The following is a 24,175-nucleotide window of genomic DNA, read 5'->3' on the forward strand; positions in this document are numbered from 1 at the left end:
ACCGGTCCCCGGTAGCTTGTCTCCTTTCTGGTGAAGAATTGGCTTGGTAGTTTGGTCTGCCCTGTTCCCATGATGCACTGGGCCAGGGACAGACTAATTTGCATATAGCCTGGTTCTGAGCTGGGATGGGGCAGTGAGCTAAATAACGGTGAAGGATCAAGCCCTGATCTTTGGACTGGGTAAGAGTGGTCTGCTTAATTCAGACACTCTGTTCATCACCAACCCCTTTTCTGAATCGTTTTTGGCCACTATAGGTGTGGCAGGGTATACTCAGACATGAGTCCCTTGCTCACTGCTCCATCAGGATTCAAGCAAGCCGGGCCGACGAGGCTGAAATGCCAGAAACCGGTCCCCGGTAGCTTGTCTCCTTTCTGGTGAAGAATTGGCTTGGTAGTTTGGTCTGCCCTGTTCCCATGATGCACTGGGCCAGGGACAGACTAATTTGCATATAGCCAGGTTCTGAGCTGGGATGGGGCAGTGAGCTAAATAACGGTGATGGATCAAGCCCTGATCTTTGGACTGGGTAAGAGTGGTCTGCTTAATTCAGACACTCTGTTCATCACCACCCCCTTTTCTGAATCGTGGGGGTATTCTAAGGTAAGGAATCTAACCTGTTTATTTCAGATTGCGTTTATTTAGATCACTGCGGTCCTTTTTCCTCTGGTACTGCGTATAAGTACATCTTAGTTGCAGTTGATTCTTGCACACGCTTTGTTTTGGTGTGGCCACACCGCAGTGCAGATTCACAAACTGTCATAAGAGACTTGTGTGTCTTTGTGGGAATTTTTGCCTGTGGCACCTTCCATTCGGACCAGGGTCCAGCGTTTGCCTCTAAGGCGTACAAGGATGCCATGAGTTCAATGGGGGTCCAAGTCAAATTTTCATCTCCATACCGGCCTGAGGGCAACAGTGTTGTGGAGCAAATGAACATTATTTCAAGCAGTCATTGACAGCCAGGGTTAAAGGTACAGTACAAAAGGGGGTGATGATGGATGGAGCATCTGAACCAATCAAACACTCACACCCAGTCAAAAGATCTGGGTTTGATCCATCACCGTTCTTCAGCCCACTCTGCCACCCCAGTTCAGACATGGCTATATGCAAATCAGTCTGACCTTGTGCCTCATGGGAACAGTCCAGCCTGAACTGCCAAGCCATGCCTTCCCTGGACCGGAAACAAGCTTCCGGGGACCGGTTTCTGGCATTCCAGCCATCTTCAGCCCGGCTTGCTTGAATCCAGTGGCAAAGTGAGCAAGGGACTCACGTCTGAGCATACCCTGCCACACTTATGGCAGCCAAAGCGGTACAAAAGGGGGTGGTGATGGACGGAGCATCTGAACCAATCAAACACTCACACCCAGTCAAAAGATCTGGGTTTGATCCATCACCGTTCTTTAGCCCACTCTGCCACCTCATTTCAGACATGGCTATATGCAAATCAGTCTGACCCTGTGCCTCATGGGAACAGTTCAGCCAGAACTGCCAAGCCATGCCTTCCCTGGACCGGAAACAAGCTTCCGAGGACCGGTCTCTGGCATTCCAGCAGTCTTCAGCCCGGCTTGCTTGAATCCAGTGGCAAAGTGAGCAAGTGACTCACGTCTGAGCATACCCTGCCACACTTATGGCAGCCAAAGCGGTACAAAAGGGGGTGGTGATGGACGGAGCATCTAAACCAATCAAACACTCACATCCAGTCAAAAGATCTGGGTTTGATCCATCACCGTTCTTTAGCCCACTCTGCCACCCCAGTTCAGACATGGCTATATGCAAATCAGTCTGACCCTGTACCTCATGGGAACAGTCCAGCCCGAACTGCCAAGCCATGTCTTCCCTGGACCGGAAACAAGCTGCCGAGGACCAGTTGACTGGGGGTGAGTGTTTGATTTGCTGAAACGCTCCGTCCATCATCCCCGTTTGTATCGCTTTGTTCGCCCCAAGTGTGGCAGGGTATGCTCAGACGCGAGTCCCTTGCTCACTTGGCCACTGGATTCAAGATAGCCTGGCTGATGAGGATTATGAATCCGAAACCGGTCCCAGGATGCTTGTTTCCGGTCCAGGGAAGACATGGTTTGGCAGTTCGGGCTGGACTGTTCCCATGAGGCACAGGGTCAGACTGATTTGCATATGGCCATGTCTGAACTGGGGTTGCCAAGTGAGCTAAAGAATGGTGATGGATTAAACCCAGATCAGTTGACTGGGGGTGAGTGTTTGATTTGCTCAAACGCTCCGTCCATCATCCCCTTTTGTATCGCAGGGTTATAGGTACAGGCAGGAACTGGCTGGCCCATCTCAATAGTGTACAACGTGCACTTAATAATCTCCCTAGAAGGTCCCTGGGTGGGCGGACCAAATAGTAAATGCTCTTTGGTATAAAAATGTTCGTCCCGGACCTTGAAGGTCTAGACCAGGCGGCGGCTGCTGCCCCCTTCGACGTAGATGAACATTGTCATGTTTTACAGAATCTACAAGAGACAGTCTTGCAAAGAAACACTTGCCCTCCACATCTGATGCTGCGTTGCAGATCCCGGTAGTTGGCTGGCTAACCCGAGTTGGCGAACTTGTCCGAGAGAAGATCGAGAACAAGAAAGAATTTAGCCCCTCGTATCGTGCTCCAGTTCTTGTACTTGGCGTGCAGGGCACAAGAACAGTCATTTTACCTCCACTTCCAGGTCATAAGGAAAAAAGGTACATCTCCATTGACAATGTCAAACTACACAGAGAGGCCGATTCTTCTTAGTATGACACCTGCGGTCTCCTGTCCGGCAACACTGAGAAATTCAGTTTTGATACCAGCTCCTAGGAACAGGCCTACTGATGTTGCTTTGGAAATGCCTGCAGTTTCGAATCCTTTATTGAATACCCCACCTGATGCTCGTCTTGATGATACTGAGTATACTTACCCCACTGACTTATCGATACCCGATTTACAGACCTGTATGGCCAATGAGTCCAGATTCTCATTTGACACTAACTCTACCACATCGAAGTCCCCTTCAAAATTCTCTGTTTTTGCTTCATGGTTTAAAAAACATTTTCTGATACCCCCTTGGACTTACGTCTGGCTGGTCCTTTTTTTGTTCATGTCAGTTGGATTTGTGGTGTATTTTTTCCGTCTTGTGAATGGACACAACGTTAAGGAACGAACTGCTATTTGACCAATTAATGGAACATTGGCACCCCACTCCTCGTCTCACAGAATAAAGTGAGACCTGGCCTTTGTTAATATAACTGCTTGGCCCATTTTAGATGGGATTGTATGGGACGCTGTCAAGTTTCAAATACATGGTCCCACAGAGGTTATTAATGTCCCAAACATACTAAGAGTTTCGATGGAGGATGTAACTAAACAAAATGTACGTTCTGATGATTGGGATATTCAAGCCGTAGAGGCTTTGTTTCCAGATTTGAAATACTATGCTGCCTTTGATGCTGAGGACTTATATTTAGATTCTGCTAATTATGGTGATTTGTTCTGTTACCAGCACTTTGGAAATCACTACCTGCACAAGGCGAACACAAGAAGGAATATAGTTAATTATACGCAATGGGAACATTGTCCTGCTCCTGTTGAAGGCAGCTCGAGTTCTCTTTTAAAGAGATTCACATATTTTACCGATTTCGATCAGTCAAATCCTAATGCATTTTATTTTAAGATGGCAGAAAAGTCCTCTTCCAAAGTTAGACTTACCCACACCAAATTGTTATATTCCAAATCCTTTCTTGACCAATTGGCTATTGGGGGCTATGAACTGTGGAAAGATACCATTGATCTTAAATCTGTTTGGGGTTCTAAAAATTGGCAAGTGCAAGGCACAGAGGCTTTGCATCGTGCATGTCTCATCCCGAACCATATGTTGTTTTTGAATTCGACTATTTCACAAACGACCTGCTTTGGATTGGCTACTACTAAAAAATTAAATGCACCTTCTTTTCCAGAATCCCGGGTGGGGTAATTATACCAGTATATCCATTCGAGAATTACATACCCTAATGCTGAATTCTTCTTTTAACATTTCCAGTTTGGATCCTGAAGGTTGGTGGTTGTGGCACAAAAGTGCAGATTCCTGCCAACATCGTTTTCTGGGTTTGGCCCCGGGCTACACACAGGTTAGGGTGTATCCCCGATTTGAGAGTGACCATTCAATCACTACTTATTCAGTAGGCAAGCTTTGTCAGAATTGGCTCAAACACTCCATGTTAGCGTCAGTTAAGTTCCATTTATCCAAACGGACTGACGATGTTGAACTGAATTACTTTATTATGGGTCCTGCTTCCGGCAGATCCAAAAGGTGGATATATGCTGTTTACAACGAAGTTTGGAAACTGTCTCAGATTGAGGCTGCTTCCCGGTTAAGGGCTATAGATCAAGCTAATTTAGAAAAAGTGCTTGCAGTTGTTGATAAAAGCATTAACACTCATTCTTCCCGCATTTACACATTAGATAATATTGTATCATCTGTTGTTGATATTGTGCAAGAAGATGTCTCTGTTTTGTTCCATGGTCAAAATCAATTGCGTTCCATCATGCAGTTTGCATGGACTTTACAAACGATAAAGCAGGACGAGTGCCTTGGGATTACATGAAAACGTCCTCGCTATTTTGCACCGTTTAATTTGACTGACAAACAGCAATTTATGTCGATGAAAGATGCTACGTTTTCTATGTTACATATTGAAAAGTTAGAACGTTACCATTCTCTGTGGCCGAAACAAATTCTGCTGTGTGGCTTGTCCATGGGTTAACAAATGCTGGTTTTGCAATATGTATTTTATTTCTACATTTGTTGGTTTTGTTTAACTAAAATGCACAAAAAAAGGAACATGTACCAAATCTGTCAATGCACTAACTACATGTGCAGTACTACATGGAATTAGAATGCTTTTAGTGTTCAATGGTTGTGTCACCGAATGGTCATTGAGATACAGAAACCGCTTTGGAGAGCAAACTTGCTGATCTTTCTGTTACTCCTAGTGAGCTTCTATTGTCAGTAAATAAAAGAAAGAAAATATACTCATATGGGCATTGATTGTATCCAGTCTTATGTAGTGCCAGTGTTTCTATGCGAATGTTTGAAATACCTTTTAAGGGTGCGGTGTGTTTACTGGAATTTATTGCAGAAGACAACAACTCTGGTTGTCATTAATGGGCATTGTGGTGGTTGAGCCCTCATTAGCTATGCACCTCATTCGGAATAATGTAAAAATTGAACTCCAAATGGTGGATAATTATGTGTGGTATCTTGCAAGTGTCTCAACTGCCATTTGTAAATCATTTGATGGATTGCCAGAGCAATTTTGGATAATGGCAAAAGTTCAGACAGGTTTTATTAAACCTGGCACACAAACATGTACGTTAAGTTAGCATAGCTTACCTCTGCTTCTTTCTCCAGCAAGATTTGGTCTTTATTCACATCCTCATTCTCTACTTTCCTACAATCAAACAATTGAGCATTAGATTGTGTAGATCAATCGGCCACATGTAATTGGTAACTGGCTTAATCCCTCATGAAACATTGCATATAGTAGGTGAGACAAAAGCCTCCTGAAGCATGAAAAAATTAACCAGCCATTAAAAAACAAGAAAATGGAACACAAACTACTGGAGTTCAGTTTGAAAAAGGAAAACTAATAAACAAGTTGAAGAGATACAAAATTCCCTGAAAACTTCTTCTCGTGTTTCCCAGGAGGCGGTGTATCTGCATTACTTGATTCAGAAATAGTGTTTTATCAATTTCAGATTCACGCTACTGTAAGGGAGAATAAAAAGAAGATAGACATTGATGCCTCAATATAAAGAAAAGGTCAATTCCATTACTAGATATAAATTCATCGGAGGGGTACCCATGGGTGGCTGTGCACAATGATGGCCGCGCTGTGCTGAGCTTCTGCACACCAGACTCTAAATCCCCAATCACCATGCCTGTCAAAGACTAGTCATCTCTGTTAGTTTCTTCAATGATGGAAGATTAAAATCGGATTAAATATTTTAGAAGCTGCACCCAGAGAGAACAGTTTCAGTCTTGTCCGGCGAGTTGGAGTTGATCTGACCTTTAATAATAATGATGTTTCTTCGTATACATTTCTTTAGGGTTTGGATATTAGGATAGATTGATTTTTGTCATTTATAACTTGCTTGATTAAAATTGCCCAAATTAAGATAGAAAGTTACATATTTGTTGTAAGAGAAGAGAGCACAGGTTGGTGTCCAAAGAAGAACTGGGAGCTCAGTTATCTGTTATTTCCATGAACTTGGTACTAAATCCTTGATCCCAGAGTTTAAGGACTTGAGTGTCGAAAGAAGCATTCCATGCGAGTCTTTTCCTTGCTACTACTGTTAATATTTTCTCTGTATACAGCTTGACTGTTTTTAATTTATGGATTTTCTAATGCACAATCATTTGCTGCGGCCCGTTTATTATTTTAAAATCCTGGACTTTATCAAACACTTTGATATGTAAGGTGTCATTAATTATTGATTTTTTGCCCATTGCAGTAAAGATATATATTGGACTGGTTGATTATTTATGTGTCTCCAACTTAGGAGATAGTAGCCTAAGTCAGACAGTGCCGAGCTCAGTTTACCCAACCAGTTTTGCACTTTAGCGTTGTATATTGGATCTGGTATAGTACAAATACCGTCCACTGAACCATCAAAGTTGTTAACTTCAATTGAATGCAATAGGTGGTTAATAAGGTCCTCCATTATTAAAACAGTTGTGTTTGTTCTGGAGCTACCCAGTTAGAATTTGATCTGCGTTAGTAGGTCACTGAAAATTAATGAACATTCCAGGATCTAATATGTCACCTTTGTGCCCAACCTCACAGCAGTTGTGGATTTATGATTCGGCCTATAAAGATTTCCTAGGGGTAGACTCTTATGTTTTAACAAGTATTGAGAATAGCTTATACTAACTTGTTCCAGTAGAATCACAGTTTCAGATGCAATAGTCGGAGCGTTTTCCATACCGTAGCGGCTTATCCAAACTTTTCTTTTTTTGGCTGGAGCAGTGTTTGTGAGTCAGTGAGAGATGCTGCTGTAGATGTTAACATGTACCTGTGCTAGTAATGCACCTTTAATTTCTCCATTGGACATATTTTCAGCTAAAAGTTGGTTTTATTTTTTGGTTTTGGATTCCCACCAAAAACGGAATAATATTTCTGTTTTAGCAATTCTGACATACTATTAGTTTCCTGTGTTTTAAGAAGTTTCTGGTTAATGTACATAGTTTTTATTACACCCTTTTTTCTTAAGTAGGGTTGAAATTCGTCTACTGACCGTCTAGTAGACTTGCTTCCTTCACGGCGCAGCTCTGCATGGTAGCTGCTGCTGCCCCTGACCCCGGGTCAGTTTGAGGCCCTCCTACACCCGCAGGCTCCTGCCTGCACCTCATCCCTGGTGGTCTAGTGGTAGAGCGTCACTACTCTGTTGCTGCCCCTGCCGCAGTGACCCCCCATGGCCCCCCTCCCTCCAGTGACCACTCCTGCCTCCCAGCTGTCCAGCACCCCTCCTCCACCCGCAGCACTACTAAATGGTGGCGGCTGGTTCGCCAAAGGCGCACCAAAGTCAAGCCAGTCTGCGCCTGTCCCTGCCTAGACAGGGCCCAGCGTCAGGGACCCTGGTTCCCAGATCTTCCAGCACTATGACGCCAGCACCCTCCACCTGCCACCCCGCATAGCTGATGGAGAACCAAAGACCCTTCTCCTGCAGGAACACCTTCACCAACGCCAACATGCCAGATCCTCTCGCCGCCCAACTGACTAACAGCGTACTTGACCAGCTCAATTGCATCCTCCTCTACGTAAGATCCCTCCACAAACATATCACTGAAATCTGGGACCGCCTCGATGCCGCCTCTCCCTACATCGCCTTCTTCACAGAAACCTGGACCAATCACTGTTCCGGCCCTGACAGTGCCACCGCCATCTCCAATGGCTACAAAATCACCCACAAGGATGGCACCGACCGACCAGGAGGAGGCAATTCCATCAACCACAAGCACACCCTCTAATGACCCTACGAGAACCACGGAATACCTACATTTTCAGATCCAGACCACCCTCGACACAAACCTCCGCTGCACCCTCGTCTACAGACCATCAGGACCCACCTGCCCTTTACTGATGTCATCGTAGACCACATCGCGCACAATGCTCTTGCATACACCAACTTCCTACTCTGTGACCTCAACTTCCACCTGGACAACCCCAGCGACCAGAATACCATGTCTCTCCTGGACAACCTGGCCAACATCGGACTCAAGCAGCTAGTCACCGCCCTGAACCAAGGAGCCAGACATGCTCAACCCAGACTTCACCGCCAGCGGGAACATCATCTACAGCCACACCACCAAACTCCCCTGGACCGACCACCACCGCATGCACTTCACCTTCGCCACCCCCACCGTCCACCACTGCCCTCACCGCCTCGCAAGTCGCAGCTGGAAAAAGGCAGCCGAAGAACACCTCACTGCTTTCCTTAGCACTACCAGACTGCCAACATGAACAGACGCCAACACTTCAGCAAGTAACCTCCACTGATCTCCACCTGTGCCGGTACTCGGGCTCCCCTCAAGAGTGCCCCAAGCAACACTTCAAGAGCCAGCTGGTTCACTCGCACTCTCCACGAGTCCAAACGCACCTGGAGACGACTCAAGAAGAGATGGCGGAACAACTCCGCGGAAACCCACGCAACCTTCAAAACCGCTGTTAATGCATACCACCACCTCCTCAAAGCCACAAAGAAAACTGCCCTCAAAGACAGAATCAACTCTAACGAACACAACAGCAAGGAACTCTTCGCCATCGTCAAGGAGTTCGCCAGGCCCAACAGTGAGACCGCAGACGTCCCGCCCTCCCAAGACCTCTGCAACAAGCTCAGCAGCTTCTTCCACCACAGATCAGGAAGATCTACAACAGCTTCTACACCAAAGACCCTGCCTCAAGACCACTGCATGCAACCACGCTGCACCCCAACAGATCCTGCTCAACTGTACCCCGCTCTACCCCGACGACTGGAAACACGCAGAGATCATCAGCCTACTGAAGAAGCAATCCGCCTACCCGACCTCAAGAACTTCAGACATCTCCCTCCTCCCTTTCCCAGCCTAGGTGATCAAGAAGGCCCTCAACACCCAGCTTTTGAGTTCGAGGAAAACCATGTCCTGGACCACTCTCAATCCGGCTTCAGAAGCAAACAGCACAAAACCAATCTCCTCCCCACCACAGACTACATCCGCTCACTCCTCAACCATGGCGAAGCCGCAGCTCTCATCCTACTAGACCTTTCAGCGTCTTCGATACCGTCTCCCACTGCAGGACTACACAACGCAGGCATCCGCGACAAGGCCCTGGACTGGATCCACTTATTCCTTACCGGCCGAACACAGCGAGTCCGACTACCTCCATTCCTCTCAGAACCTACAGAGAACAGCTGTGGTGTGCCCAAACGCGCCTCCCTGAGACCCACCCTTTTCTTTCAAAGTCTACATGGCTCCTCTTGCCGCCATCGTCAGAAACCACGGACTCAACATCATCTCATACGCCGACACCCAGCTGATCATTTCCATCACCAATGAACCTACAGCCGCCAGCACCAACTTTCACAGTGGGATGAAGGCCATGGCCATCTGGACAACAAAAAAAAGCTGCCTCAAGCTCAACTCGGACAAGACCAAAGTGCTCATCCTAGGTCCCGCCCCCTCAGCCTGAGATGACACTTGGTGGCTCGCCACTCTGGGAACCACTCCTACCCTCAGCTACCTTGATTGCAACCTCGGCATCGTATTGGACTCCTCATTCTCAATGAACCGACAAACCAACGCTGTATCCTCATCCTGTTTCCACATGCTCTGGCTGTTCCGAGATACATTCAGTGGGATCTCCACAGAATCCAGAAAGATGGACTCCCATGCACTCATCACCAGCAGCCTAGACTACAGCAACACACTTACGCCGGCATCACACAGAAGTAGCTCTTTAAGGGAACGATATAACAGGGAAGGCGGCCGGCCCAGATGGTCTTCCAGGGGAGTTATATCGTTCCCTTAAAGAGATTATTATTCCAGTACTTGTCAAAGTTTATAACAACATACTTTTAAAGGGAGAAAACCCCCCCTAGTTCGCGGAGTGAGGCTACGGTCGTACTGATCTTGAAACCTGGTAAAGACCCGACTAACTGTGGGTCTTATCGCCCAATCTCACTCCTCAATAATGACTATATATTTTTTGCGGCCATCTTGGCAAATAGGTTGGGGGGGTGGCTGATAGCATCATACACCCAGACCAAAAGGGCTTTGTCAAAGGGCGCCAATTAGCGGATCTTACCTACGATTTGGCAGGCGCAATTGATATTGCCTCTACTTTTACGCTCCCTCTGGCTGTTTTAACCCTTGACGCAACCAAAGCCTTTGACAGAGTAAACTGGGCATACCTGTCTGACGTAATGAGGAAATTCAATCTGGGGATAAATGTTGCCTTTCCATAAAACTGATGTACAAGGCCCGACAGCTGGACTACTAGTCAATGGAACTCTGACAGATATATTTGAGATCACCAGGGGTATGAGACAGGGCTGCCCGCTTTCCCCGCTGCTCTTTAACCTGTACATCGAACCATTCGCACAGGTACTTAGGGGAGACCAAAACATCACTTCTTTTAAATTTGGAGAGTGGGAGAGGCGGGTAGCCCTGTACGCAGATGACATCCTCATCCTAACAGGCAACCTTGATTCAGCCTTCTCCACAGTCATCAAACGTGAGGAATTTGGCCAAGTGTAGGAGGGTGGATATCTGACTATGGTTACCCCAGATTTTTTTGCCTAGTGTTTAGCTGGTTTTCGACTTAGTTGGCCTGGGATCCTGCTAATCAGGCTCCCAGGCTATCTGCTCTCTCTTTAAATTGACTCCATGTACCCTAGGTACATCACCAATTTGGTACTGGACACCTTGTCAGCCCCTGTACCATGCACTATAGGTGCTCAGGGCATAGGTGCATCCAAGGCCTACCAGGGGCTGCAGCATATCTTTTGCCACCCCTGGCTGGTACTTAAATCGACACAACTGGCCGATCACTCAGCTGGGGCAAGGTGGTGTAATCACCCCTTGCTTAGATATAGTATACCTATATCTAAACCTATATCTGGACACATATATACCTATAAGTCACTCCTATGGCAGGCCTGAACAATCCTGGAGGCAGAGTGCTTGGTTTTATGTGAGATGGTGCTCTAGCATGAGCTGAGCCTGTCTGCAGAGGTCGGAACCATTTCCGTGCAGCTGTTCCAGGATATTGCCATACCATATACTCTTAAGTGCATTATAATCCTCGCGGTTATTGCTAACTTTGGTTTGGCTTTATCAAAACATGTCGTGTTTGGTGTCATACACTTTGGAATACTACCCCCTCGCCAGTTCTGGCGACGGGGGTAGCATTCCACCCTTCTAGAGGAAGAAGACATGTTACTTTACTTAAAACGCGGTTAATCCTAACCAGAGCCTCAGCATCACAAAATGGATGCTGCTGCCACCAACACGAGTCTGACCTCCTGCTGCTGACCGAAACTTGGCATAGGAGGCCTGGACAAAGGGTTTCCTGTCACAGGGAGGTGCTACACCTCCCCAGACAGGAGATAGTGTATTGGGGCAGGGTGGGTTGAAAGAAACTAGACACTGCCTGGGGCGCACAAGGTGTCCCAGGCAAAATCCAGTCAAACCGGTTCTGGGGCACTCCAGCCTCAGTCCTGGCGCGAAACTGGACAAAGGAAAAGGGGTGTAACCACCCCCTTCCTGGGTCCCACCCATAGGAGGGACCTAGCAGGTAACCCAGCCCCTTGATTTGGAATAAAGGTAGGCGCTGTGCAGATGCACATCAGATTATCCAGACTGAAACTTATGAAACGAAACTCTGGACCCTTCGACATCCTACTCGACGTAGAAGACTGAAGAATCTCCCTTGTGGTCAAGGAGTGACCACCCTGTGCAAACAGGCACCATCCAACACCTCGACGTTTGCTTTGTTGCAGTTCCCGCCGGAACTCGAGCAACAGAGATCAAAAAGACCCAGCGTTCCTGCCTTCCAACAGAACGATCCACAGTCCATGCTAAGCTGAGACCCGTGGAGGCGACCTGAAGCGTGGGGCCGGCCATCTTGGAAAAACTACGAAGCGCTGACCGTGCAGCTCCCGAGGCTCCCTCGAAGCTGTGCATTGGAGCCTGAGAAGCTCCAGCCCCGAGCAGCTTTTGCACCGAAGCTCACCCCTCCACACTCAATGAGTGCTGCGTGGGGCCCTTTTGCATTTTCCTGCTCGAAGCGTTGGTCCGGTCGCTTGCCCGTTGGCTAGTGGCCCCTGTACCGACGAACCTAAGAATTTACACTGCTGGTCTGGTTGCTACAGACTGGCCCACGCTCCCCTAAAAAGGAGCACCGGCTCTGACCTTGCTGGTCCGAGTAAGAAGCGATCTTCGAATCCTGCATGGGTTGCCCTTGCCAAGGCTTGTTAACTCCGATCCGGAAGCCGACACCGCCGACAGCGAGAGCCTTCGTGGGACAGCTCGTGATTCACTCCAGGACATCCTCGGTGCCCTAGAGTCCACGTGGCAGCGGAGACAAGCTTCGCGACAAGCACCTGATTGCGCCCGACATCGCCTGGCTAGTGACCCAGACTCTGTCCCCTCTGCTTTCAGGTACTCTACATCTTCGATCCACCCTTGGATCACACCGGACACTTCTCTTCTGGACGCCTGCAGCATCTTCATCTCCAGGCACCATAGATCTTCGTGACGAAACCCGACACATCTTTGCACCTGTGCACCCGCTTCCTGTGGGTGAGGTAACTCTTGAACACTGGTGCTCCTGTAGTGGTTTACACCTCTAGTGTCTAAGTCTAAAGTTTTGTCCTTCTAGTCCAGTCGGAAGACTCTTAAAACTGTAATTCGATAACTTTTACGCACCATTGACTTTGCATTGGTGCATGCGTGTGCTTTAGGCACTGCATCCGAATCCCGCGGGCTACTCCCGTCCTAACTGCTGTTAGTCCAGTGTAGTCCCAGTGATTCCCAAGGCCCTAGGCCTTACCACTGATCGATTAGTGATACTTATACCACTTTTTTGATATATGGTTTGAGTGGCCACCGGCCCTATCCATAATTGTGCAACTTTCATATGTTATATTGTGCTTTTGTTTAAACGCTAGTGCTTCATTACTCATAAAGAGTATTATTGGGGATTATTCTGAGAATAAATACATATATTTTTATAATATATAACTTGTGTGGTGTCCTTTCATTTGATATTACAGGATTGCATATGGTAAAACAGCTGGCTTCACATGCCCTCTTGAGTTAATCCTTCAAGGCTGCTTAGTCCATGCTACCCCCTAGGATAGCTTGTCTATAAGGTTGACTTACAACCACCACCATAAGGGATTGTTTGGACTGATACAAGGTGCCCACAGAACTGTGGACATCATATACCAGGCCAACTTCTCACACCAAGTTTCGGGCTATGTAATAAACTCTAGTAAAACTGAAATAATGGCATGGAATATAAAAGACACAGAACTCCAAATTGGGTCTACCACGCGCTATTTGGGGATTAGAATTATACAGGAGGTTGACAAAATTGCAGAATATAATCTTGATTGAGTCTTCAAAGACTGTCAAAAGCAGATGAAATCGTGGGCTCACCTCCCCTTATCAATCTTGGGGAGGATTAACTTAGTAAAAATGTCAATTTTGCCTAAGCTCACACTTCTTTTCAATACCATCCCGCTGTCTTTTGATAAGCACCAGATTGAGAAATGCCAACGTGAACTAAATTCCTTTATTTGGAAGTACAGAGCAACTAGGTTGGCATGGAAGAAGCTTAGGCGTAAGAGAGATAAAGGCGGTTTGGCGTTGCCCGACTTGCAATACTACGCCTGGGCATTTCAGCTCTCACACTCAAGAATGTTGTTGAAAATGCCCACTAGTACAGTGGGAGGTGAGATGTTTCAGGCTATGTTAAGGGGGGTCAGGACTACCGGAGGAAGGTTTTATGTTTAATTTCGGTGACCAAATTCTTTTTTTTTTTTTTTTTAAAGTCAAATGAAAGGTTCTCCATTCGCTGGTAAAAAAACTGGACCACAATAAGTAGAAAAGTGGGGCTCAGCTACTTTTCCAAATCAGCACCACTGTGGGACTCCCCATGCACACCCGCATGCTTCCAGGATAGCTTGATCAAACCAGTGAGAGACTCTGGGATCACTATGTGGGGAGATTTGATGAATGGTGGATCTCTACTCCCCTGGGAAGACTTACGTGAGAGAGTGGGGACTGGCCTTTCCAGATTTAAGTACATCCAGATGAAAAGCTGGGCCCAGGCCCAGGCCAGGCATAATACATCTTTTGGGAAGGTCAGCAAACTGGAAGAACAGTTAGTGGTGAGACCGGTGGGTAAAAAGGAGGTCTCAGTGTGGTATAGGGCAATTGAGGAGGAAATGGATGGTGTCTTTAAACTCCCTGATGAGCTATGGGGAGAGCAGATGGATGTTCAGTGTGATTTGGTTTGGGTGGACTCATTTAGTATCCTGGATAGAATAGTTAAACCTGCCTGGTTGAAGCGGAATCATCTCTTCACGGGTCATAGAGCGTACCTTTTCCCTCTCAAGCTATCGAAATTTCAGATAGGGAAAGTCTGTAACAAATGTGCGTTGCCTGAAGCATCAGATGTTCATATGTTTAAGGACTGTCCTTCCATTCGCCCCTTTTGGGAAAATGTGAAGAAGACGCTTGAGTCCATCTTGAAGGTATCACTGGATATCAGTCTGCCTCTAATCCTCTTTGGTCTCAATGACTACATCATGGGTCCCGCCAGATCTCAACTTTTTTATGCAATCCTAATTGCTAGGAGACAACTATGTAAGCATTAGGTGGATTCAGTAGCACCAACCCACTCAGAATGTCTGTCCTCGCTATACGAAGTATCCAAGATGGACATGGCTGATCCTGTGGGAAGAATAAGATCGCTTTTTGGGATTTACTGATACAGTGGAGATAGAGAGCCCGTTTTTTTTCCTTCTCCCGGGTCCGATGATTATGCCTTTCTTGGTTACTCCTTGGACTACTGTTTTAGTTTCCCAGGTCACCGATATGGTCCGTCAGGTCTGTAAAGACTGAAGTGGAGTAAAAAACCTATCCTCACCCCTTGACATTCCTTTTTTTTAAAACTTTATTTTTGTAATTTTATCGGTCACACAGATTTACAACAGAAAATGCAGTAACGGTACACAGGTGTGGCACAGGCACATATCACAAAGAATGTATGAAGGGAAAAAGACATAGTACATTTCATCCAAAATACATCAGGGTTGGCATAATCATCAATAGGATTCGGACAATCAAGTAAAATTCGTAGCACAATGAGTCCCTTTTTCTGCACAGTGTAGATCCCAAGAGACTAACAATACAAATGTGCACAGTGGATTACCAGAGCAGTCTCGTCAGCCGGGCCTAGAGTCGCAGTATGATGTGCGAAGGTGAACCAGACATTAATATTGTCCCTCCCACCGTCCAATAACAGCACACAGTAGTATCTCGCCTAGGCCCAGCATTGTTGTATCTATCGTGATGGTTGGGTGTAATGTTAGGTGGGTGTCCCCTCCACAGAGTCTGCTGCATTCTTAGCAAGGTATCCCCGCAATGGAGCCCAAATGTCACATGGTCGAGAAGCAATTGGTAATAATTCCGAATAAGTATTTAATTGATCTTGACAATATATTAAATCATTCATCCAGTCTTTAAATTTAGGGCTCTACCTCTTCCCCAGCGACACGCCACCCTCCTTTTAGCCACCAGAAGGGCTAGCGCAATAAATCTGCGATGTGTCGCTTGTATGGGTTCTACGTATCCCAGTAGCGCCAGAACCGGGGAGGGATGTATTGTAGTGTGAGTCATTTCAGAAAGTGCGTTTATCACCTGAATCCAGTATTGGTTTACTGTGTCACATGCCCATGCGAGATGTAAGAAGTCCGCCCCAGAGGCATGACATCTATCGCATTCGTCCGTTGCTCGTAGTTGAAGTCTACACATTCGAGCTGGAGTGTAGTATAGGCGGTGTATGAATTTATAGTGTATGATCCTGTGTCTACTACTAGCCGAGATGCGTTCTGTGTGCTGAAGGGAGAACACCCATTGCCTGTCCGTGAGGGGGCTATCAAGCTCTTGATCCCATTTGAGCCTAGCGGGTAGAGCCGTGTAGTCCATATGCGTGTGCACTGCCCTGTAAATTGTCGATACCAATCTATATGGAGCCTCCAGTTGGAGTAGGGTCTGCAAGGGGGCCAACACCACCGGTTCCTGTGGAAAGTCAGGTGTAAGTGCTTTCACACCTTGACGGAGCTGGATGTATAACAACACTTCAAGTGGAGTGGGTTGCATCTCTCCATATAATTGCTCCATGGTGCAGAATATACCGTCGCGGTATAGATCCCCCAGGTCTTGATTCGTAATTTGTGTAATAGTTTGCGGAATCCCAGTTCCTGTAATAGGGGCATGTCCGGGTGGTAGCTCAACGGTAATGACGGAGCATATAAGAACGTCTGGCCCATATTAGCCAGTATTCGGGCCCACGCAGTGGCTGTGCTAAGTACTGTCGTAGGCGTTTTGTCCCTGCCGGAGACCACCGCGTAAAGTGCACCATCTATAGGGATAGGGTGGGCTAACCAGTGTTCCGCGGCTAGTTGGGGCATGTACCTGGGCTGGTGCACCCAAAAATAGGCATAGTGGGCTTGTGCCGCTTGATAGTACAGTTCAAAATTGGGTATTCCGAAGCCTCCGTGTGAGTAGGGGTGTGTTAGGGTGTCCCACTTGAGCCGAGGCGATTTCCACCCCCACACTAACTTGATGAGTTCAGAGCGAAGCTGGCTAAAAAAGGACCTACCCGGATAAAATGGGATGTTCATAAATAGGTACAATAATTTCGGCAGGATTACCATTTTTATCAGGGAGGCCCTGCCTGCCATCGATAAAGGCAAGGTGATCCAACGCGCCACATTATCCATTATGCGATTCATGGCAGTGCCATAGTTGGCGCGCATAAGTTCATCTCTGTCCTTCTCTATGTGGACCCCGAGATATTTAAAATCACCTTTGCTCCAGGTAAGAGGAAAGTCTAGGTCAAACCGCTTAGTAGAAGGTGTAAGCGGAAAGATGCAGGACTTACTCCAATTAATCTGGACCCCTGACAGCCTACCAAAGCGCACAAATTCTCTGAGGATGGGGTTGAGATTTACGCAAGGGTTTCGGATGTATAAAGTGATATCATCAGCATACAGTGAGATCAAGATTTGTCGTTGAAAGCATCGGAGCGCACTGTCATTATGATGTTGTCTCAGTTTAGCGGCCAGGGGTTCCGTGGCAATCGCAAAAAGGAGAGGTGAAAGGGGGCATCCCTGTCTGGTCCCCCTCGTGATGGGGAATGTGGCAGACAGTTTACCATTAATAAGGGTTGTGGCCATAGGACGTTCATACAGGAGTTGAATCCAGGCGATGAAAATTGCCGGGAATCCCATTCTCTCTAACACGTAATCCCATTCCAGGGAGTCAAACGCCTTGGTGGCGTCAAGAAAGACGGCCGCCATGGGCAGGTCTTCATGCACCGAGTTGAGAACAGAAAAGAAGGTATGCAGATTGTGGGAGGTAGCCCTGCCAGGAACAAATCCTGACTGATCTGGGAGTATCAAATTGGGAAGTAGAAGGCTGATGCGGTTAGCAATGAGCTTGGCTAGTACCTTAACATCGCTATTCAGCAATAACAGGGGGCGATAGGAGTCACACATATGCGGTGCCTTGCCTGGCTTAAGGAGAGAGATAATAAGAGCAGTTCTCATTGAGGGCGGTAGGTGGCCCACCTCCAGGGCATCTTCATATACCTCTCGGAGTACAGGGGCCATAAAGTCGATGTAAGTTTTGTAAAATTCTATCGGGATTCCGTCCAATCCCGTGGCTTTCCCTGACTGCATTCCATAATTGCGTCTCGCACCTCATCTAGCTCAAAAGGCGCACTCAAGAAGGTTCTTTGGGCCTCACTGAGCCAGCCCAATGATACGTCTGCTAGATAATCCTTCAATTGCAGGTCTCCTACTCTAGAGGAGGTATATAGTGCACTGTAGTGGGAAACAAAGGAGTTGAGGATTTGTGTCGTGTCCCGAACCACCACACCATCCGGACCCTCTATTTCAAGTATGATGTTGGGCTCACGCATCAGTTTAATTGTGGAGGCTAGAGCTTTCCCAGGTCGATCTCCTTCACCGTAGCGGCGAGCAGTCCAGTGCTTGCTCCGGAATCTAGATTCTCTTGCCGCTTCAGTCGTGTATTCAGAGATTTTATCTCGGATCAAAAGTAGCGTAGAGTCGGATGGGGCAGTGGCCAACGTCGTCTCCAAATCTTTAAGCTCTCTTTCGATAGTTCGTATGCGGGAGGTAATGTCTTTCAACAATCCTGACCCTTTAGCGATGCAAATCCCCCTTAATGTCACTTTGAAAGCATCCCAAATAGTCTCAACATCTTTAACAGAGTCCTTGTTTCTCTTAAAGAATTCTAGGCACTCATCCCGGAGTTCCTCCTGGAACGTGTCGTCCAGTAGTAGTGAGGGGCGCATCCGCCAAGCAGTAGAAGGAGGGCCTAGTTCGGCTGCGCGCAGTGTAATTTTCACAGGGGAATGATCCGAGTAAGTTCTAGAGAGGTGATGTGCATGAAGAAGGGATGTATAAAGGTGGGATGTCAAGAATATATAATCCAGTCTGGGCCATGAGCGCGCCTGTACGGTGAAGTGAGTGCCTTCCCTGCGAACTCCATGGAGCTGTCTCCAGGCGTCCACCAAGCTATATTCAGTAATTACTGCACGCAGTTCCGCACGTGTCTTGGTGTAGTGGTGTGGGGAAGGGTGTGACCTATCCAATGTGGGGTCTAGCGCCGTATTAAAGTCCCCCCCATATAATTTGGTGTGGTCCCGTCCCCATAATGGCTGCCCATAATTCCGTAAAGAATCTCGGGTCATCTATGTTAGGTCCGTAGCAGCACACCAGGGTGACTGCCGTGTGCCCCAGTCTCCCCCATAGTATACAGTGGCGTCCCTGATCGTCTACTTTGGAGCCAGCCAAGACAAATGGTGTGTTCCGCTTAACCAGAATTGCCGTCCCCCTAGCGTACGTAGAGTAGGAGGAAAATACAGCATTCATCGCCCATCTACTGGCAAAGGTGTGATTGGTGGATCTGCTAAGATGCGTTTCTTGCAGAAAAGCTATGTGTATTGAGTGCCTATCTAAGTACGATAGTACTTGCCGTCGCTTCCTGGGATCTCCGAGCCCTCTAACATTCCAAGTTAAAACATTAGGAGCAGTGTCACCCATCAGTAATGCTCAGCATTATCCCAAATGGCCTGCCCCCTCGCTATGACTCGTCCATCTGTGTCCAATGAGGTCTTGAAATGTATATCCTTGTTCATAAGTAACCTGTGACCCGTGTGTGCAACCTGTACTGCATGTCCTAAATTCCGTATATGACAAGGTAAATTAGTTAAATCATCAGTTAGTGATATTGCAATCTGCATTCCAATCCTAAATAGAACAAACCAAGTTAACCAAACAGACCCATCCCCCTCCCCCCAACCTTGCAGAAACCGTAGTGATGTAGTGCTAGCAGCTGGCCAAACATGTGGGATATACAATGCATTACAATCCATTGAAGTATACTCTGCGCGGTCTCTCGTCTCCATTAAGACACACAAGATGTCAAACATAGCAGGCGACGGCACCAGCACAAAGTTAACGTATAGGTACATAGCATAGCAGCCTGAAAGTGCCCATCGTTGTCTGGTCATACAGTAGAGGAAATGAAATACTGAGGCCTCACGTGTAGAGCGCGCCATGAATACCGCACAACAGACATTACATGGCAAAGCATAACCTGACCAAAGTTTGCAGCAATAGTAGCCAAGCATAAACATCACATCAGTTAGGTTCTTACAGAAAGGCAGCACATAATCAACAATCCAAAGCGCACCAACGTTAGTGCCCCCACCCCCCACCCACTGGAGCAATCCCAACTTGCCAGTAATCCCTTCCCTCCCCCACCCTTTACAAGACCTAAACTCCCCAACATTTGCATCAGTTGCAGTGAGTTCAATGGGGTACACCCTGCAGGGTGCAGTCTAGTAGCGCACTTAACCTTCCCCCACTCCTTGGCCCTGTTCCGACACCCAGACCAGTCCCAACTCAGGTAGTGGGGGGGGGGGGGGGGGGGGGGGTGCCTGGAATACATTACCACCATCTTCTAGTGAAAATCTGGACAGCGGTTGTAGTATACGGCTCAGCAGATTGGGTCTCATTCAGCCATGTTGTCGCCTCCAAATTAGAGCAGGGGGTCGCGTAGGCGATGAGTACTGTCATTCATCTTCATTAGCCGAGTGGAAGTCTTCTTGCCTGTCTTCTCCATGTCGTCTATTGTCCGCTCGTTCCCGTTTAAGTTGTTTTACAAAGTCCTCGACCTGCTGTGGATTAGTAAAGAAGTGCTGCTTCGCCTGGTGTGTCACCCTTAATTTGGCAGGATACAGGAGCGCATAGTCAATTTGGAGATTCCGCAACTTCTTCTTGACTTCCAAAAACTTTCGCCGTTGTTCTTGCACAATCCGGAGAGATGGAAAAAATTAACTCCGTCACAGGACAGCGTGCGCTTTGTTCGGGCTGCCCGTAACGCAGCGTCTCGATCACGATAATTGAGGAGGCGGGCAATGATGGGCCGTGGGGGAGCTCCAGTAGATGGCCTCGGCGCTAGAGATCGGTGCGCCCGCTCAACAATAAATTTTTGGAGAACGCCTCAGGGCCAATCGCAGCAGTGAGTATCTTCTCATCCGGCGCTCACCTTCATTGGGCATACGAAGAAGGTTGCAGCCACATGCTACGGTTTACTGCGAGGCATAAGGCCGGTCCTTAAATATTTTGACCCCCCTACCCGGCAGCTCGTAGTCCAAGCCTCTATACTATCTCGGCTGGACTATGGAAGTGCGCTGATGCTAGGGGTTAACCAGGCCGAGGTAGCCAGACTCCAGAGGGTGCAAAATGCTGCGGCGCGGGCCATTGTTGGTCTTCCCAAATACTGCTCTGTCTCCGGCACTATCTCTTCTCTCCATTGGTTGCCGGTTAGACAGAGGATTAAGTTTAAAGCACTCTGTCTGGCTTTTAAAATTTTGCATCTTTCCTCCCCACCAGCTCTGATTAATTTACTGACTCCTTACATTCCTCTGAGATCTCTTAGATCTGAGGCCTTGCATCTGGCGATTTGCCCTCGGTTCAAACTTAGCCGAATGGGTGGTCGCTCTTTTCGGGTGTTGGCTGCGGGACTATGGAACTCGCTTCCAGTGCATGCCCGAGCCTTGAATGACTTGTCCATTTTTAGGCGTACTATTAAAACGTTCCTGTTCTCCGCTTCTGAATAGTTTTCTTTTATTCCGCATGTTATGTTACAGTACCTGTCTGAGCGCCTGGACGCCCCTTTGCTGGGGTATCAGCGCGCTATAAAAATATAAATAACATAACATAACATAACATGGTCCTCGATGCGCCCCGTGTTGGTCGATTCCGGAACTCCTACTACGCGTATATTATTACGACGGCTTCTGGCTTCCAACTCCTCATTCTTCGCGGCTATGATCCTGAGTACAATGTCCATTCTCGCGATTTGGGTCGTGTGTGTAGCCCTGGTGTCATCATTGTCTGATATGCGTTGCTCTGCGGCGGTGATACGCTCTTCATGCACATCCACTTTATGCACTATTGCGTCCATTCTAGACGACATTCTGTCTACCTTATCAACAATGGTAGCAAACCCTTGTCGCATCTCTTGCATCATTTGTTGGAAATCTGAGGTGCCAGCGTGAGTCTCAGTATCTGGCGGAGTAGGGGCTTGGGAGCTGCCCGCCTCTTGCGTATTTCTTAACCCCTTTTTGTTGGTAGTCGATTCAAAGGACAATTTGGGCTGCCTGTTGTCCGGTTTCCCCATGCTGATAGTTGGGCAAGACTTGCAGCAGTCAGGAAGGTGTATTGCCCAAGGCAGACGTCGACTCCAACGCTCGCCACACTCGCAGATTCGTCAGTAATGCTGCTCCTGCCTAGGCTTTAAAGCCTAGGAATGCTCGTATTCCTGTGGGTAAAAGCGTATCCCTTGCCGCCACTGCAGTGCTAAGGGTCCCCTAGCAGTGCCACAATCAGCTATTTATTCGGGTTCAGACTCGCCTCCAGCAGACTTCTAGTCCAATGCCAGCAGTAAAGGGACGAATCAGAAGTGGAATCAGCCCGACACTGCACAGCTGGTCCTAAGGATTATAGGAGGTAGTGCACCAGTGAGCACATCCACGATAAAGTTGCCTGTCAGCCTTCCCTCGCAGCGCTGGGAGGCAGATCAGCGCGTTGACGACGGTTGCAATGGGCGGTGGGGCCTTGAACATACATTCAGTCTCTCGCCGTTCCTATTCCCGCGCTGTACCTTCTGAGTGGAGGCCTGGGGCTGGGCACCAGGAGAAGGCTGTCACGCTCAGCAATCTCGTAGCGGTGGCATAGATCACACAGTTCCACATGCGAGGTCAGCACGCAATGGTGTAGGTACGAGATGAACAGCCGCCCAGATTGCTCCTCCATACGCTGTCCTCCGCCACCTCAGCGCGAAATGGCCGCCTTCCCTCCCGGCCGCCGTCAGAGAGTAAAGTCGTTTTATCCGCCGCGGGAGTTTCAGCGGAGATGTCAGCGGCCACCACACAGACCCCAGTGCTGGCTCACGTACAGTGCACTCCCGTCGTGCGACGCGGATCACTCACCGCAGGCTTCACAGTGGGGGCTTGTCTGGGACGCAGCGCCGGGCCCACTTGCCTCGTGGCTCGCCGCGGCCTCGCGTAGCTCAGCAGGCCGGTCTCTCCCTCCAACCGCTCCGTGTACCACGTCGGGCAGATCTGTCGGCAGCCGTTTCTCCAGGCAGGAAGGTACTAGCGCGCTGGGCTTTTCACCAAATTCCGGGCTGGATACCCTCTCTCAGTCAGCGCTGCCACAACAATCCAAGACGGTGAAAAAGGAGGATAATTTGCGGATATTTATTCCAGGCTGCAGGAGCCTCACAGCAGTGCGGCCATTCTGCAAGTGCGCCCTCTAGCGCCCCCACCCCTTGACATTCCTCCCACCTACTAAACGTACCCTGATCTGAGTTAATAAATTGCTAAATATTCCTGAACGCGTTCAGTTGGGCTACGAATGGCGGTTAGTTTCTTTTCAAGAGGGCTAAAGGCAAATGAGGACAAAAAAAACCAAAACCCCCCAAAAAACCCAAACAGAAGTAGCTCAGGAAATAACAGAATGTCCAAAACGCTGCACCCAGACTGGTCCTCGATATCCCCTGCCACAACCACATCACTCAACACTGCCGCCATCTCCACTGGCTGCCAGTCAATAAGAAAATCACCTTCAAGCTCCTCACATGCCTACAACGCTCTCCACGATTCAGGACCAGCATATCTGAAACACCTCCTGTTTCCATGCACCCGCCAGATAGCTTCGCTCCACCCAACTTGTCGTGGCCACCATTCCAGAGATCCACAAGACCAGAGTCGGAGGAAGATCTTTCTCCTACCCAGCCGTCATGAACTGGAACATCCTGCCCCTGAGGCAATCACCCTCGCTGACCCAATTCAAGAAAGATCTCAAGACCTGGTTCTTCGACTAAACCTCAACGCCCAGAGGGATCAGCAGACCCGTCAACCCCGCACCGAGAGACCCTTACAGGTGAGTAGGAGCGTTCTATAAATTCCTAATTGATTGATAGTAATTGAAGTCCTCAAATTCTTTGGACTATCCTGACTCTCTATAAAAGGTGTAGAGACTGTAGAGTTTTCTTTTTGTTCATTATTTGAGTAAGGTTTTGGAAATGTATGAGGTGTAGACCATGTTGTTGCTTTACATATATCAGCTATAAGTATATTTCTTAGGTCAGCTCTTTTAGCTTTATCATAACATGTTTGGATTCGTTTGAACATCTAGCGTGCTATGCCCGATTCAGAAATGGCCCTTCCTTAAGTGAAAAGTCAACAGTTGTGTTTCCTAAACAATTTGGTTCTGCCAATATATTATATGAGGGCTTGTTTTACATCTAAGGTGTGTGCA

At 47.9% G+C, this 24,175-nt stretch overlaps 1 protein-coding gene across 6 annotated transcripts in view; it reads right to left on the bottom strand.

The window, feature by feature from the left end:
• The window catches only part of SEPTIN2 (septin 2), an 806,446-nt gene that overhangs the window by 38,413 nt on the left and 743,858 nt on the right, over positions 1–24,175 (bottom strand). For all 6 annotated transcript variants that reach the window (XM_078665713.1, XM_078665712.1, XM_078665715.1 and 3 more), the window contains exon 11: positions 5,373–5,430. In XM_078665713.1, coding sequence (XP_078521839.1) covers positions 5,373–5,430 — 58 coding nt within the window. The remainder of the gene's footprint in view (positions 1–5,372; positions 5,431–24,175) is intronic.

The sequence above is a fragment of the Lissotriton helveticus genome, chromosome 11 (assembly GCF_964261635.1).
Source record: "Lissotriton helveticus chromosome 11, aLisHel1.1, whole genome shotgun sequence".
Lineage (NCBI taxonomy): Eukaryota > Metazoa > Chordata > Amphibia > Caudata > Salamandridae > Lissotriton > Lissotriton helveticus.